Here is an 18,374-nt window from a genome sequence, read left to right on the forward strand (position 1 = left end):
GGCTACATATGGTGTGCGAATGAAGTTCAACATACACACACATTCGTGGAGGATTTGGAATAGAATTAAATTATATCCTTGGTTCTTTCGGTAAAGTCACGTAGAAGGGAAATAATAAAAATATAAAACAATAAAAATTTTCACGACGTTTCGACTGCAACACAAGCAATCATCATCAGGTGTGAAATCCACGGCAAGAAAATTTTAAAAAAAGTAGTTTCGACTGCAACACAAGCAATCATCATCAGGTGTGAAATCTACAGCAAGAACATTTTTAAAAAGTAGTTTCGACTGCAACACAAGCAATCATCATCAGGTGTGAAATATACGGCAAGAAAATTAGAAAAAAGTGTTTTTTTTCTAATTTTCTTGCTGTGGATTTCACACCTGATGATGATTGCTTGTGTTGCAGTCGAAACGTCGTGAGAATTTTTGTTTTATATTTTTTTCTTTTATTATTTCCCTTCTACGTGACTTTACCGAAAGAACCAAGAATATGAATCTCTGCAGTCACGAAAGCTTTAAATAAAAATTGACGAAGCTGAGAAAGGACTTTTTTTTTCATAATCTACCTCTGCTTGGGGTCTTTCTTGAGCAGACCGGACAACAGTGCCCTGGCGTCATTGGAGAGAGTGCGTGGGAAGCGAATGTCCTCCATGAGGATGAGCTCAAACAGCTTCTCATGATCCTGGTTGTAAAAGGGCAGGCGCCCACACATCATCTCATACATGACCACACCTAGGCCCCACCAGTCCACCGCCCGCCCATAATCGTTGTCCTCCAGCACCTGTAGGAAGTTGTGGGGTTGAGGTTGTTGGGAGGAAGAAGAGAGAAAGAAAAATATCACAACCACTCTGGGTGCCTGCGAGCTTACACCACTACAGGCAGCATCCTCCTGGACATCAGGACAGGGCGCATCCCTGCTGTTTGAATCTGAAGAGAGGCCTGCCCGCCCAACCGAATTGGCTAAAACTGAGGCAACAGAAACACTCTCCCGGAGTGTGTGAAAGGACACACGTGTTACATGTTAATGCAAAATGAATGTAATATACCATAGCTGGTCTGCATTTCTCACTGTACGCATGAGCTCAAATTGCATTTATAAAACACCAAGAGCTGCATCACATAATTAAATACAGTTGCGTCATTTGTGTAACCAATGTCCATTGCCTGTGGCCAATACTGTTTGCATATTAATGTATTTTTACCAAAAAAAGCCAAAGTCTTGTTCTCGGAAAATTAAGTTAGGTTGTACAAAATGCTTCTGTTCTGCCAGCACCATGACAAAACCCAGACCAGCGTTTTCAAATTGAGAGACCGCTCATAAAAACTTCACATTCAGAAGCTGTAACCCAATTTCAGGCTCACTCTCAAAAGAACCCTCGTGCAAAATTCATGAACAAGGAGCCAACCTCAGTTTCACAACATCAATTAGAAGAAAGACAATGGAATACGGCAGAAGAACGTTGCAAGTTTCCCAAAATTTGACAAGCATTTGGCCATGATGAAAAGGTAACAGCTGGATTCCAAAACATTCCTGGAGGCTGATGGATCAAACATCTGTCACGCTGGAACCCACACAGCCAGAATCCAGCACAACAGCTGTGTAAGCCACCGTTCTCAGGCTAATATTTTGTCCTGCAGCTGCCAGGCTGATGGTGGGAGTGATGTAGCCAGGGAACCTGGTACGTACCTCGGGAGCCAAGTACTCGGGCGTGCCACAGAAGGTCTTCATGGTTGCACCATCCGTGATGCCCTCCTTGCACAGCCCAAAGTCTGCGATTTTGATATGCCCATCTTTGTCCAACATGAGATTTTCAAGCTACGTTGCCAACAAACATAAACACAAGTCATCAACTAGCAAATCGATTTAAGGTCTTCAATCAAACAAGAAATAATTAACAAAACCATAAATAAAATGGCTCAAAGCAAATCATCATAATCGGCAATTCGTAATCCACTGCTGGATGAAGACCCCTCTGCGCTATCGCCTTCCCACACAGTCCTGCGATCCCACAATCCAGCCCACACCTGCACATGAGCTGATCTCATCACTCGTTCTGCGTGGTGGTCATCACCCATTCTGTTGTCTCCTTTGGCTTCCGTTCTGTAACCGCTCTCATCCACGATCATCGTCCCCTTCCCATGACGTGCCCTGCCCAAGCGCCCTCAACTCCTTAGCAGTCAACAACTCTAGCTTGTGTATGTTCTCTGATCCACGTGTACCTAAAACTAGAAAATTGAACTGAACTTTTTATTTGGCCAGGTAAGGTCCACTGAGCGATATAGCTCTCTTTCAGAAGCAACCTGGCCACAAATGATAGCTCAAAGAAGTGGCTTATCGTGTGGAAATTTATAGCAACTAAATACTCTAAAATGCATGATTCTAAATGTGGAGGGAAAAACCAGAGGACACGGAGAAAAAAAATTCAAGCAAACACGGGGAGAACATGCAAACTCCAAATATACAGCAGGCGTCAGGGTTGGGATCAAACCTACGACCTCCTGCATACCAGGTGAGGGAGTTAACATCTCGCTTCCACGGCCCTCTTTCTGTCAGTGCAATTCTAATCATCCATCTCTTCACACTTCTCCGAATGTGACATTTGTAACCTCATCTGATAAATGTAATAAAAAAATGTTTAATGCAAATGAAAATCCATCACGCGAACCCCTGTGACATCCTACCTTTAGGTCCCTGTACACGACATTTTTCTCAGTGTGAAGGTAATCCAACGCAGAGACAATCTCAGCTCCATAAAATCGTGTCCGGTCTTCAGAGAAAACGCGTTCCCGGGATAAGTGGAAAAACAGCTACAAGAAAAGAAGTAACACGGAACGCGAGAGAGCCTTTAAAACGACTTTTGTTCCCTGCAGATTACAAGTCATGTTGAAGATTTACACAAAATGGTTAAAGGAGAAGAGAGGCATTTCTCTGAACGTTTGTATGTGATGCAACTTATAAACATGTACTCGGGAGACTTGTAAAATAGCCAAAACATGTCACAGAAATTATCCTCAAGAAATAATCTTAGGTTAATCATTACATGCTTCAGTCATTCATTAACCAGTGACTACACTATGTAACACGATTTTTGTCCATGGGTAGTAAGTGTTATTTTTTTATTGCTTATGCCTAAAAAGTATAGAAAATGGCTATTCCCACAAACTTTGCTTTTGTGACCAGGACTTTATGTAGAGGAATGACACAAATGCACACGTTTTCTCAATGAAAATAGGTAAAGTTCAAAATATCACTGTCCTGGTCACAAAAGCAAAGTTTGTGGGAAATAATAGCTAGTTTCTGTACGTTTGAGGCATAAGCAATTAGGAAATAACACTACCCAGGGACAAAAAAATGCAAAAAAAATTGTTACACTTATTTCTGACAAGGGTTGTATTAATTAGATGCAGGAAGGTACTTCATATGTCATTTCATGCGAGGCAGACTGTACGGTGTCATGTCGTGCGTGGGTGTATTTACGTTCAAAACTAATATCAGGTGTTGGCTGTGCTTGTTGTTTATATGTAAATCCATCATCGCTGCTCTTTGTTATTTTGGGTTCGCCAGGACACAGTTCATTGCTAAAACAAATGTCTTCGATTACAAAATGACAATTTGTGCTTCTGCTCACATGCCACAGTGTTGTGATCGATAAATCACAACGTCTCTACCCTGGAGAACGGTCACTGTTGTGCACAAGCAGAGTGTGTGAAGAGCCTGCGATCTTACCTCTCCGCCATTGACATATTCCATGACAAAGCACAGCCGATCGTGGGTTTGAAAGGAGTACTTCAGCAGCTGCAAGGCATAAAAACAGCAGTCCGCTTTATTAAGGGGGTTTCCCACAAAAGAAGGTATATTACATTGTTGCTACTCGTTTATTGCAAAGATGTTAATAAAACAGGATAACCTTGGTCATCTTAATTTGCAAAAGTTGCTTCTCGTGTAATTTGTTTTAAAAGAGCTTTTCATGCTGTTCGTGCTGTCCATTGTTTATCAAATGACCTAAGGCTGTGCAATCAACTGCAGATAGATCAAACCACACTGAACAATATCCAGCTGGCCAGACATATGGATCAAGGATGTTTTTTGGCGAATCTTTTTTTTGTTGCGCTCATATCTTGCGATGGGATATTTGTAATTTAATTCCAGTTCTTTCACGTGTCATACCAGTCGCGCATTAACGCACAGAGGCCCCGAACCCGGCGCGGCCAGAGAAACCAAAACCATACTGGACCACCAAACCTGTGGCTTCATTGAGGCAAACAAACGCTGCTTTTGTCCGACAACCCTGCGCTCCTGCCAAATCGCATTAAACACAATTGCCGCGCGCACACTCGCACATTCACCTACACGCACGCGCACACTGGCGTGTACGCATACGTGTAGAAAGACAGGCGCGCGCACACACACACACACCATCACACACACTGGCTCCAGGCCTGACTCAGACGTCTGGCCATGCTGCTGGGCACTCACCGTTAAAAACGGATGCTTTGTAGTTTGTAACACTCTGTTCTCTGTCAGTGTGTGTGCAACCTCATCCTGTTGAGAGTACATAAAGAGAGTGCAGTTAATAAATCATGACTTTTCTTTTCCTTTTAATAAAGACCTTTTCAGACAACAATGGCAGGCAGATAGTTTCCTTTGGAATCCTCTCTCTATTATTTATCACGGGCAAAGGCCTGAATCATGCCCCCCTGCACAAATCCAACAAAAGCAACCGGATCACATCTGCGCACATCTCTGCGCGGTGATCACCTTCCGCAGTCCGCTGCTGAGAAACATCAATACGATGTGTAAAAAAAAAAAGCACGACGTTATTTGCCGCTGGATTATTCTATATATTTTAAAGCCAACAATTTCCTTTTGTGCAGCGAAGGGGATCTTTTATTTTTACTGAACGCTATTTATCTTCACATCCTCTACGATACCGTAATGGGACAACAGGAGCTGTTCTCACCTTTGCGACAATGACTTCTTTCTTCAAGATTTTCATGGCGTAGTACTGGCCGGTCGCCTTCTCGCGTACAAGAATCACCTTTCCGAAGGTGCCCTTCCCCAGCAGTTTTAAATAATCAAAGTTGTTCATGGTCTGTAAACAACCGCATTTATATAAGGTATTAGAAACAAGAGTATAATCATTATCAGCCACTTCTTACCCAACCCCACCCCCATTGTCGTCGATGTGAAGCACTTTTGAGATTTTATCAGCTGTAATTATTTAATTTTGTTACCACTGTAAAAAATATGAAGATGCAAGGCCTTTAGACTGTACACCACTTCAAATCACAGATATGCCGGGGAATCCAAAGAAGCCAATCCGAAGCAGGGAAACGTGCCAAGAAAACTGGGTTTTAACTGGAATAGCATTACTCGTAGACATCTGTTTTAAATAGCAATTTTTTTTTTTAACCTAACAAATTACGCATCAACATGTGCTATGCAATGGCAAATGTAAGCTTGACAAAACCCTCCTGTGTGTAGCGTGTCCTATGACAATCTCAAGGTGCAATCACAAGCTTGTAAGATTCCACAGGTCACTGCACAACGTTGATCAAGCTACCTACATGCCACCAGGTAGAGAAGGGATGCGAAATTGGCAGCGAGGGAGCAGTTGGGCATGGAGAAAATGCTGTTAAATAGTATAAAACCATACATGACACATTCCTAGCAGATCCTTCTACCCCAAACATGTTTGCATAATTGTGCCCTTTCATCTTGTTCAAAATGGCTTTTCCATGTTATTTGTTAAGGCCGCCCCTTCCCTCCGCCCCGACCCGCCACTCCAAAAGTCCATCATCGCAGCAGCTGCACATTCTTCATGCCTCTCCTGACATCAGGTCGGCAGCTTCAACGCCGCCCCCCCTCCCCTACCCAGCTCTGACCCCAAGACAGCTGAACCAAACAGCCCTGGCATTCTTTCCACTTTACAGCACCACAATTTGCCCGCCACACACAAACTACCTTAAATGAACATCTGCTTCCAGTCCAGGCAACAGCAGTCATGAAATTGTGGGTGGTGGGGAGTGGGGGGGGCGAGGTGCAGGGAAGGCACGAGCTTTTTGCTCATCCTTCGCGTAGCTCCTCCCGTGAAGCCCATGAAAAGCGCGATGGTGCGAGAGCCACAAAACGAAGCCAGGATTTTGAGCCCAAGCACCAAAATCTGCTCCGCCCTCCATAAGAAGTGCAATGCGGTGAGAGGCTGCTCTGAGCGTTCAGCGTTGAGGACACGCATCACATTTGTAACTCTTTTGTAGACAATACTCAATAAACAAATTGGCCAAACATTCAAGTCGTTCAGAATCAATGAGGCTTTCTTGGAAAAATGAAAGGTCCGTTTTGATTACACTTCGAATAATAAGTAAAATAATCCCAATTGTGGCTGTTTCGCTCCTGCACGAGAAATTGCGTGACAATTATATTTTAAAATACTTGCCCAATTGCCATTATTCGTAAGAAACGCACGGATTGCACTTTGTTAAAAAGCGTGCACATACTCCCAAGGCTGGCATCGACTGGCCCTTGCACCGCGTTCACAGGGACAAAGCAAGCGTTCCCGGCGCGCACGTTCGCTCGCGCGCGTAAATAAATGAATGAGCGGCCGAGCACTCCTCCCCGTTATTTGTGAACGAACACAATCTGCACGTGGCGCTTCAGTCATCTCCCGTCATTGTGCTCCACACAACCATGGCTGGGGAACGGGGGGGGGGGGGGGGGCAACGTGACCTGCCGCAGACATGCGGACGGAACTTCCCGCGCGCGCGCTGTAATCCAAGCCGCAGCAGTTGTTGGGTGCGCGCACTGGGAAGTGGCGGCTCCAGAGTGGCGCGTTTAAATTTACAGAATCTACAGGAAGAGCTGTCAGGGTGACGCCACGGATGGTGTGCGATCCCCCATGTACGCAGCCGCTAACACTCAAAATACTTTTACTGCCGAGACATGGATCCACTTCGGGCGTGTCTATTTATACAATACAAAATCTGAATCAATGACGCGCCTGAATATAACCGTATGTGAATACCTTTTTTTTATATCTAAATGCAGGATCCCCCTCGATAAGTAGTTTTTGAGAAAGATATGCAGTTCAAGTATTTTCGGAGGGAAGGAATTATTCACCCCTGCAGCATTTTGATTAACTCTCATGATTCAACGAGACTCTTCGAATCAAGCGTAGACCTTTAACGCTGCGGCAAAAGTCAGCGCCTCTGCTGGTTGCAAGGGTCGCATATACTCATTCATACAATATATCCAAATTGATAAACATCGATTCTTCCACATAGGATTTCAAACATCTATCTTAAGCTCAAGAATGTATATTTATCATTGAATTGTTGCATAGTTCCACTCCTACTTCCTTGTATAAGTATGAGACTATTATTATTATACAGAAGCAGAGGGTGGTCAGAGAAAACAAACCTCCGATACTGTGGAGATGAAAATAGAATATGCACTGCGACGGTGATAACACATGGTACAATCGGACAACAAAAGGTGCAAGGACTGACAATCCACATGTCAGGTGCCATCGCACGTGAAATTGTATCTGGGGACACCGCTCAGGAAAACAAAAGCAACGTCTGCGACAATGGCAGCTGTTGTCATGCACCTGAAATAAATTCAGGCCAGCAGCATGCGGGCTGCCTGACGCGCAGCTCACCGAGGTCACTGCCTCAAGTGCGCCGCCCAGTACGCAAAGCGCCATCGCTTACCACTTTGGATTTTGGTTTGCTCAAAATGGTGTCCATCTGCTCCGTGCTGGAACCGTCCTCAGGGGAGCTGGGCTTGCAGTCCATCGTCTCATCTTCTTGCTGTTGCAGGCGGTCGGCCACCGTCTGGATCGCGCGAAGCCATTCCTCCCTGGTAAAGCACGCGACCATACCAACGTGCCATCAGCTGCCGCCTCGTCAGAGTGCACAGCCTATGGCTGCCATCTCCATCCGCTTTGAAGTGAGATACGCAGGGTGCACGCAACCATAATTATAAATTTCCCGTAAACAGAAGGGCTTTTCAAACGTGCGACATATTGTCATTCATGTCATCTGAGATATTGCAACTGCAGTCACGCACGTGTCCTTGGGTAAATATGCCACTCGCTTCATCACACACCCACGACTATTGTGCGCTTATATCCACAGCGCATAGTATGTATTAATTATAACACATGAATTCATTTGAAAAGAAATTGTGTTTTTCTTTTGTTACCAAGACAGCAATGATCACAAAATCCAAAATGGACAAAAACTAAAAATGAACTTAAACAATTGCACGCGTTTATTGGCGATTCTTGGGAAATTCCATGGCTTGGCAGGAGATGTGTGCAGTGTGAGCGACATCAGCGGCGGTAGTCTTGAGCGACAGATGGAGCAAGCGGCTCCTGCTCATACCAGCAGGAGCTGCTTGCTTGAGAACTACCAAAGCGTGACCCGCAACGACACCCACACATTGCCACCACAATAGCCAATTCAACACGACTCGAGCCAAGCGACAAAACCCATCATAAATTAAACCGTACCAGCCCAACACCACACATACACTGCAGGTCCGTCAGCCTAGAGAGACAATCTCGTTTAAGTCACCTCTACTCTACGACGGTCGTGGCAGGAACTGGAGGTACCCAACTCAAGCTTCACGAGGGCCTGTGGTCAGATGTGTTTTCTGGGAAGCCTCACACTAGTTTGCCATCCGTTCACACAACCACAACATTTTTCCAACACACCAGCCACAAATCGCAGAATAGTTTACTCGTGAATGGAAAACAACATTTTGAATTGTTGCCTCTGTTGAGCCTGCCCTGTTCACGCCCTGCAAAGATCCGTATTCACAAAGGTGCTGCACGTACGTAGTACTGTACTGCATGTCGTCTGCCCTTCTTTTGTGACGGTTTTATTACAGCTTTTCTTATATCGATTCAGAACCCAGTGATGGCTTACACACTTTAACATGAACAGCATCCCGGTGATCTTACTTCGTCCCTCAGGCTAAAATAAAAGCATAAAAGTGCAAACGTATATTCAGTGAATGAATAAAAAAAAAACTGCGTTAAAAAAGCCAACAAATCATGAATAAAAAAATAAATAACACAAAAATACATAATGGCAACAGATCAGACACCGAGCTCAGCTCCACGCCTCAGAATTGAGTCTTCGGTCTGCAACATTGCACGCGTTATAAATTGTACTATTATTAAAAATGAGAAACGCCATGAAGCCCATCACGCTCACTCGACCGGGAAGTAATTTACTAAGATGCGCAGGGCTCAGAGGGCACCAGAGTGCAATCTGCCAACTCGAATCCCTTACTGCTGTTGCCAATCAGAACATCAGAGTCCCCCGAATGCACCCACACAACACCTGCTTAACCTGTCGGCAAGGCAGCAAACTGAATGTTTATCTACTGCTTAAGGCCCACAATTAATCAGGTATGGGCTACAGCTCCCTACTTTTTAATGTGGCATAAACAGGAAGTCATTTCAGCACATAGCAGGGACACATATCTCAAAGTGCCATCTGATATTTTACACTCCCATGCGGCCGCCATGTTCCCATAAAAATACCACTCTAGCTTTCTCCAAGGAGAAGAGCGACAAGGTGCATGTATATGCATAGGCAGAGCTACTTTTGTCAAACCCACTGCTGGATGAGGGGCCTCCCCGGGGCGTGCGGGTCGTTGGGGTGAATGTATCTCTATCTATGGGACCTTTTTGCCAGTATCAAAAGTATGGAAAAAAATAAGAATATGCTTTTCCCATTCCTGGCAATAAACGGGTGTTAAGATGTTCAAACTCCAAATCGACACATTTTGCGAGGCATCACAAGTCCGCTTTAACCACACGTACTTGTGGCAAAACATGCAAACAAACATGCTCTGATAATGTTTGCATTGTCTTTGAAACAGATTGGCCTGCACCAGAGACAGCCTTCTTTATGGCCTTTTCTACGTCCCGATGCTCCAAGAAACACACGTCTTGGATGCCCTACATGCCAGCCGCTACCACGCGGCCTCGTCTCACCAGAGAAAAGGCATTCTCTGGTCTCTTGCATTAAAGACGCTTCAGAAACGAGAGCCCGCGAAACTCTTGCTCGCGTCCACGCCGTACACACCAGGCCGGGGGACAAACGACCATGGCGGCACCGTTCACGGCGGCCGAGCGGGCACGAACCTCTCGTGCGGCGTGTCCACGTGGAAGGTCCGCTCTATCACGGTGGTCCACTGCAGGCAGCGGATCATGAATGTGTTGGCTCTCGGCCGCTCTGTCCGCATCAGCTGGCATTCTGCGCACACGCGGGAGCGGGGGGGGGCAGGGAGGGGGGCACAAAGCTGCACGTGAGGGAGGAAATGGTCACGTGGCGTGTACATTATCCGCAGGGCGGCGGAACGTTGTTCGATGACGAGTGGTCTACAACTTCGTGCTGGCTGCTTTAAAAACAAATACTCTTTGGTTGATTTATTGATGGATTTGTTTACGTTCTTTACAAATTAGAAAAATTACAAGTGGTCCGCTGGAAATATGAAGGCATGCATACTTCACACAGGCAACTTCTCCTTGATACAATCGACTACAGCTGGCCTTGGAATAGCCATGCTCTGCACTTCCCTTGGTATCATTTTAAGTTCCAGGTTCCTTCCAAAACATTATCAAAATCCAAGTATGCCTCACATGTGTAAATTTTCTTTCGACACTTAAAATGTTCAGAGCAACACTCCTCACTATATGAAACGGTAAGCCCTCGCTTAACGCATTTTCGCACGGCGCATTTTCGCTATAATGCCGTTCTTGTCCGTTGAGGAACACTTCTCCCACAACGTGGAATCCGCCCGTAACACGGTTCCTGAGCGGTCGACAACTACTTTCTTGAACTGCGCAACCAAACGGTATCATAGAGTATGCGGAATGATACAGTGAGTGGAATGATAAAGTACGTGGCGTATCCTCATCTCAGTTATTTATCCCACCATGGGACGACTACAAGCCGACTTTACAACGCAAATTTGATTCAGTACAGTAATTCCTCGCTTCACGCGGTTTTCACTTCACGCGGCACTTTGAAGGAATGCATTTACCACGCTAAATGAGTAAATGATACATTTAACAAAATAACTAACATGCGTTTATAAAAAAAAATCCATAATGCTCGGGAGTCGGCAACCAAAATAACAGGAGCAACCAATTTTTTTCGAATTCGGTAAAACAATAACTTCATATTTCAAGAGTCGGAATGCACGTGAATAACGTCTCGAAGCAGCAGTCCTTAAAGAGCCGCATGTTGCCCGACCCCTGATCATGCTTAACCCGACTCATTTCGGGCGTTCATGGCGTGTCATATACATATGACTATATGTGGCCTAAAAAAGTAATAAGAGAGGTTGTTGCCGCAGTTCATTACAGTTGAGTGTAAAAATAACTGGTGTAAGAGGAACGTTGGTCAGTATAAGAATGTTAAAAACAACCCCCTCACTCATCCACATTTCTACACTCCAACTCGACAATGGGAAAGTCCATTCCAACACTTGTTGACTCTGCTCGTGGGCCTGAGGCTACTGTTGTTTTGAAGCCAGAGGAATTCCTGGAATTTCTGACAAAGCCGTTAAAGGATTAAACTTAACCCAAACCCCTCCCACCGCCCACTCTAATCCCTCTCTGCGACCCTCCGTGCATTTACCAAGGCATTATCACCAAGCACTTTGATGACAGCAATCACATTCCATAGCCTCTACACAACCTCGAATCCATCCCAATTCTGTTGAGCTAAACCAGCTTCAACTGCTTCTCGAAAGCCACCCAATTAAAAGTGCAAATTTAACGTGAGAAAAATCCTGAGGACTTACGACATGCAAAAAAATGCACCCTTTTTTTGCTCGCACGATTAACCAACGTAAAGTCGTGGCAATTTTAGCTTTATCTCACTGCCACCTGATTTCAACAGACACGAGAAAAAGAAACACACACACACACACTTTCCAGAAACCACGTGACTTCTGCTTTCATTGTGGCCGATGGCTCACGCATGAACAATGCACCCCTACACACAAGCTGGCCCCCACAACCCCCAGGCAGCACTCAAACACAAAGACAAAAATTCCTCCCCCCCCCCCCCCCCCCCGCTATATAGCCTGAACAGACTGTTGGGGCATTTGGTGTTAGCGAGTGGCGCCTATGAAGGCCGGCACGGCACACGAGGGAGTGGGTGGCCAGCACCACGCCTGGCTACCTTTGTCTCCTTCGTGACGATGTTTACACACCCACACCAGCTACTCATTTGAGGTCGAATCGACCGAGTGGAGGCCCAGGACTACTTCAGATATTCGTCACTGGCGTTGGCCGTGAGCGGGAATCGAACTCTAGTAGCCGGGTTCGTAACGCAGTATGCTAACCGCTACCCATTCAAACACACACACACACACGGTAAAAGACAAAAATCCCCCATATTTAAAAACAAAAATCCATTAACAGACTGTTGGGGCAAGTGCTGTTAGCGAGAATTCAAGGCTGGCACAACAGGTGAGGGGTTGGGTGGCCAGAACTATGCTCGGCCACCTTTGGCTCCCCACAATGCTGATGCTTACACAGCCACACAAGGCACTAATTGAAGATTCAGTCGACGTAGGGCAGGCCCAGGACTGGTTAAGATATGCTTCCCCCCTATGTTGGCTGTGAGCGGAAATTTAACTCAGGTCGCCGGGTTCGTAGCGCAGTGCGCTAACCACAACTCCCCACTCCCCACATTCACACAATCACACGTGCGAATGCACACACGCGCTCACACACAATCACGCTCACACACGTACCCACAACACTCTAGACGCACTCACAAACATAAGCAAAGAAAAAAAATACAAAGATCCCCCATATAGCCTTAACAGACTGTTCGGGCAAGTGCTTTGGCAAGGACCGATATGAAGGCCGGCAAAGCACGTGAGAGAGGGTGGGGGGTATGGCCAGCACCACTCCCGGTCGCCTTTGTCTCCCTGGTGGCAATGATTACTCCACGCCGCACCCACGCATACGGCCTGGAACACCTCACAGTTGGAAGCACCACGTGGCATGCCCCGTAGCCCAACACAGCAATGTGCGCAAACAGCCCGCCACAGCAGAGCGTTGCGCTCCCTCTCGTGGGAAATTCCAGAGGTAAGCGACAGAAAGCCGCGTGGTGGATTCAGCTCATGTTAAAAAAAACAAATTATTTTTAAATGCAGTTCGCGCACCGAACGCATCGCGGTGTCGAATGTCAAAACAGTTGTTAATGCAATACAAATATCCCGTGCCGCACGCTCGTCGATGCAGAATGGCACAACCTAAAAACTACATCCTGCTGTAATAAACAAATGTGCCAGAACACTGCTGCGAGCAACGTGAAGGAGCAACCGATTTTATTACCGTGCACAATAAACACCACATCCGCATTGTCAATGCGGCCATACATGGTTAATGCATCGCCACTCGAAGAGTGCGAGGCTCTCTGTAACCAAGGCCCGGCATGGGAATCCGGCCCAACAGCATTGGCAGCTGGGAAACAGCGTTGCTGTTCACACAGCATTACTATTCACATACAGCACTCCGAGAGGCTAATAAAAGGCGGTGAGCGGTGGAGGGCCCCCGTCCCCCAGCGGTCTGCGGGTCTCTTACTTGCAACAGAGAAGTTGTTGAGGGGGTCCTGCTGGTCGGTGTCCTGGGGCTTCTCCTTGTAGCCGATGAAGGATCCATCCGTCTTGAGCAGGAAGTACCGCGGCCGCCATGTCTTTATGTACTCGCCTGCGCGGCGAAGGAGCGAACACACGCGCCAAAGTGAGGAGGGGACACGCGCACAGCCAAACCGCCGCACGGTGATAAAAAAAAAACGTTAACTCAACCGAACTGAGCAGACGACCGGTTTGTCCTGGACAGGTCTGGCGTTAGGTGATGACAGCTCATTTGAAAAATGAGCTCCCCCCCAAAAATGTCATTCGTTTTCTTTAACGGGTCTGTCTCGACGGGGGTTTACGTTAAAACCCCACATTTGTAGGACTCGCTCAGGATGGCGTGCCTTGTGCTACGGTCCTCGTGAATTGTTGCAATTCAGGCTCACAAATTGACTCGAGAATTCACTTTTTCAAATTATTATGAACGTGGCAACAACTGCTGACTGCGAGGGTCAAAAGCTTAAGAAACAATATCAAATTAATGTATTGACGCCTACTAGTTAGCGAGCTCTAGTTGAATGCCAGACAATAGGTTTAGTGTTGTCAGCAGTCAGCGACATCCCTGCATACTGGTACTGCCTCCTCTGAGCAATGCTCGCTTGGTAGAGAATTGAGGTAGACACGCATTAAGTGATGAGCAGGTGGACTAAGAAGCTGACCATAAAAGGTAGTGAACTGAACAACACCCTCAAGTGCGAAATCATTGCAGGTTCAAGTGTTTTGTGTGGACCAGGCGCTCACTCGGTGGCCAACGTTAAACAAACAACGACACACAGTGCAATATATTCCCAGTAGAGAATGAAAGTTGTGTTTCAAAACACAGTTGGTAACCGGCCCCATGGGTTCCCTTAAAAGAAAGCATGAAAGTGCATAAAGTTAATGCTTAGAACAGACTTCACTTTATACGCCACTTTATGACCAAAACCGTTCGCACAGTGGGCTCGAGAGAAAGGGCCTCCAATAATAAAGTGGGCAGTCTGAAGCCAACAAAGTAGCTTTCTTTGTCGATCTTGATGGATGCTAGGGTTGCGAGAATTAGGCGCTCGTCAAGCAGATGCTCCTGCCAGAGGTCAGCTGCGATATAAGGTGTCGAGGCAAAAAGGCCAGAGCGCGGGGGGGGGGGGGGCGACTCACAATGCACGGGAGCACATCAAAATGGCCCCGCCGTCTGGCGGGGCTCTCAACCGCAGTCCACGCTGGGCTGTCAGCGAAACGGTGCCTCGCCGCCAACCCCCACCCCCACCAACCCCCCCACTACCCTCAAAGAAGTGGGGGGGTGGTTGGCAGTGGGAGCCCTGCCCATAAGCAACGAGCAGGATCGCCCCTCCAACGCCCGCCCCGGCGTAGCTCTGTCGAGCATCGTCCGACGACGACGGAGAGATTGCCTGCCGAAGACTGATAAATCCACAACTGCCACATTTTCGCTTCCCACCCCACCACCCTGTCCGGTGCCGAGCCGTGCTGCTGTGCAAGGTCGCGTTGACTGAATGGAGACGTAACGTTAAGCGGCATTGTCTCGTCGCTCGGGCTGCTGCTGCTGCTACCGCAGCTATTCATTTTCACGCATAAATATTGAAATGACCTTTTATCGCGTGCAAGCCGCCTTTGTGTTAAATACGTTATTTATCTAACAGTTTCATTATTATGGCACGATACGGCCTAATATATTACAGCGGCCCTATTATATATATATTTTTTTGTGTGAGACAGGTTTGAGGGCAATTTGCAATTCGCAATTCAACGGACAGTGAAGTCAAAACAAAACCCCATCTTGATGCAGCGATATTAAACAGGACGGATGAAATGTGGTTGTGGTTGAGTAAACTTTCTGAAGAATATATTTTACAGGAGGAGCGATTATCTACAGTAGCATTCCTTTGTAATGCAAGACTTGAAAAATCCCCCTTCACATATACTTTAGTCTACCCTGCAGTTTTGCAAAACAAGAGACTCTACAGTTATTGAAGGGGAGAATAAAATCCAAAATACAGGGCATTTGGTTCGTTCTAAAACTACATTACACGTTTAACTATAATCAATTTGCATTCAAAGTAGGAAATCTAACGATGTAAACGTTTGTTTCTTTGAAACTCCGTTTCTTCCCCGTAAATTCCCAGATGAATCATTTTATTAAAAGCTTGCAAACTTAAATTTTGTAATCGTGGGAATGCCAAAAGTGCACGTGTAAGGCGGGATAGACGGTACTTGTCAACCACAGTCGAAACCTTCCCAACCGCTCATTTTAATCGCGAATGAAAGTGCGAAGAGGTTAAACCGGGTGGTCACATTCCAAGTGCGGCAGCTGCTGCTCCTTCCTGTGAGGCCGTGGAAGGCTGCCATCACGAGCGTACCGACGACACCCGGGGAAGTAATGACGACTCTTGCCCGCTCGGTTCACTCAGTCAGCCGCTCCGTCGCTCACCTCGCTCATTCATTCATACGCTCCTTCGCTAGCTCGCTCATTCACAAGGGGCTTAGCGGCGCACGTGATATAGCAGCACTGAGATCCAGGGATAGGGTCCAGTTGACCTCACGAGGAACGAGCGCGGCCGGATCTCGTGTCCAGCGGATGGAATAGTTTCGGCCAGACTAACGAGTCCATCTCCTCACTCCCTTCTGCCACAGTGATTCGACGATTTTTGTTGCTGTCTCGTTTGTACCATATATCTGTTTCCCATCTCAATCTGTACCATTTTTGTCTCTGTTCGTCTCAACGTAACGTTATTATTTGCATATAATTTGCATGCTTCTTACATAATTTTCCCATAGACGCTTTAATCAACATATCACAAGTATAATAATTTACTTTCATCGGTACATTATTACCAGGTCACCAGTGACCGCACACGGAAGATGCTGCAATTAAGCCAGGGTAATCCTCGTGGAAAAGTTATCCTAACTGCAATAAAAACTAAAAATAATTTTATAAACGTACATTTACGCTGCTACGGGATATCATCATGCTTCATTAATGTTGCACATTCACTTGATTATTTCTTATAAAAGTGATACAATTTTCAATCAGGATAATAAAAATCCACCGGTGTGCCACCAACGGTGCCAGGATCTAAGCCCCAAACGCAATCATCACGAGGCACGTAATGAGTTCACAGGGCTCGTGCTGAAAAACACAACAACAACCACCACCACCACCCACCGCCAACACCACACAACCCATGCAGTGACCTTGTGCGGCTGAAAAGCATACCACTTAGTTCTCAGATCAACAACAAAAAAAACCATCTCGCACGCACGTATTAAGTAAAACCATGTACAGTACACGTAAGTTGATATGTACTTCGCTAGGAATGAAAAGTCCTCTAACACCTACATCTTCTCGTTCAAAGAGGGAGGGGAAACAAAGGTTGTTTACATGGGCGAAGTGGGCACGGCAATTTAATCAGGCAGTGATTATCGACAGCCGCGGGCAAACATGTTTTTGTCCGGAGGAACCATCTGCTCTGGATTGCGCTCAGAAACACCTGCGCCACAGACGCTCCCATTGTGCGAAGGACCATCATCTCACACGAGTGCGCGCCTAGCAAGCCCGCACACGCGCACGAGACAGCTGTTCTCACCGCTGTTCGCCGCTGCCGTGCATGCACGCGCCTACCGCTGCGCGCAAAAAAAAAGTTAATGGGATCTAGTGTCGCCAACGAGCTGAATGGAGTTCAAAAGAACTCACAAACGCCGTGTGAAAGACCCAACGCCGAAGATTCCTGGGTATAATCTTCCACGGAAGCCCACGGTCCACCCGCACAAACCATGGCAGATGCAGATACCCGATGCACAAATGGAACATTAAAAGCTCTCCTGGAGTGTGCGACAACGTATAACGACGCACTGCCCGATCCACAAATGCGAAGGAGACATCACAGCGATACACTCCGCTGCTCCTGACGCAGTTATCTGGCTTAACCACCTAAATGCGAAATTGTAAAGTTGTTGCTCTGTATCTACATCGGCCACACGATAGAAGAGCCGCCGCTGCTGCCGTCGCCGCTGCCACCACGCCAACATTCTTACGAGCGGTGTAGCGATGACACTTCGCTCCGAAAGCAAATGCAGCCTCGGCCAACAGATGTGTTTGTTCAAAGCAACAAGGAAAGGACCCACAAAAAAACCCCAGACTGATATTCATCACGGTCATCTGCGAACAACTCTATAAATTAGTCATAATTTTTTTAAGAAAATTTAATTTCCAAAAAAGAGTGGGCGCACGCGTCGACTTAGTCACAGACCAGGGTGATTTGGCACTTTGATTCAGTGGGGAAATTTCAGTGAAAAGGCCCTAAAAAGGTTGTGTGCAAACAGTTTTTGCTTGGGTTTGGGCTTAGTGAAAATATTTCATTATTTCCCGAGCCTTTATCCATCAGTGATGAAAGCGCCTGCGGCAAAAGCGGAATTTGATGATAAAATACCGAATGCAAATACACACAATCATATTCAAAACTTACGGGGAGCGTAAATGGCACGAGTGTTTCAACCGATGCATCCTAAGTAAGAAAGCTTCAAGGTGTACGTGGGGCCGCGGATGCAACGTAGGAGACACAGGTTTGGGCCTGCCCTGCCGTGTTGCCGACACGTGCGAGTGCGGGCGTGCAACCCTCGCGGGATTCTGTTAGCAAACCGACTAATCAGCTCTCATTAGCCACGGAGTCTTGATGCATTAGTATTCATTATCCATCAC

The 18,374-nt window shown here is 46.5% G+C and overlaps 1 protein-coding gene across 3 annotated transcripts in view; it reads right to left on the bottom strand.

Moving 5' to 3' along the window:
* LOC133347062 (RAC-alpha serine/threonine-protein kinase) overlaps positions 1 to 18,374 on the bottom strand; it is a 44,363-nt gene that overhangs the window by 3,061 nt on the left and 22,928 nt on the right. For all 3 annotated transcript variants that reach the window (XM_061558964.1, XM_061558965.1, XM_061558966.1), the window contains 9 exons: positions 13,632 to 13,757; positions 10,167 to 10,278; positions 7,717 to 7,864; positions 4,968 to 5,099; positions 4,484 to 4,549; positions 3,734 to 3,802; positions 2,689 to 2,814; positions 1,694 to 1,822; positions 573 to 787 (listed from right to left, as the gene is read on the bottom strand). In XM_061558964.1, coding sequence (XP_061414948.1) covers positions 573 to 787; positions 1,694 to 1,822; positions 2,689 to 2,814; positions 3,734 to 3,802; positions 4,484 to 4,549; positions 4,968 to 5,099; positions 7,717 to 7,864; positions 10,167 to 10,278; positions 13,632 to 13,757 — 1,123 coding nt within the window. The remainder of the gene's footprint in view (positions 1 to 572; positions 788 to 1,693; positions 1,823 to 2,688; positions 2,815 to 3,733; positions 3,803 to 4,483; positions 4,550 to 4,967; positions 5,100 to 7,716; positions 7,865 to 10,166; positions 10,279 to 13,631; positions 13,758 to 18,374) is intronic.

The sequence above is a fragment of the Lethenteron reissneri genome, chromosome 25 (genome assembly GCF_015708825.2).
Source record: "Lethenteron reissneri isolate LAM-NWPU_2019-01 chromosome 25, ASM1570882v1, whole genome shotgun sequence".
Lineage (NCBI taxonomy): Eukaryota > Metazoa > Chordata > Hyperoartia > Petromyzontiformes > Petromyzontidae > Lethenteron > Lethenteron reissneri.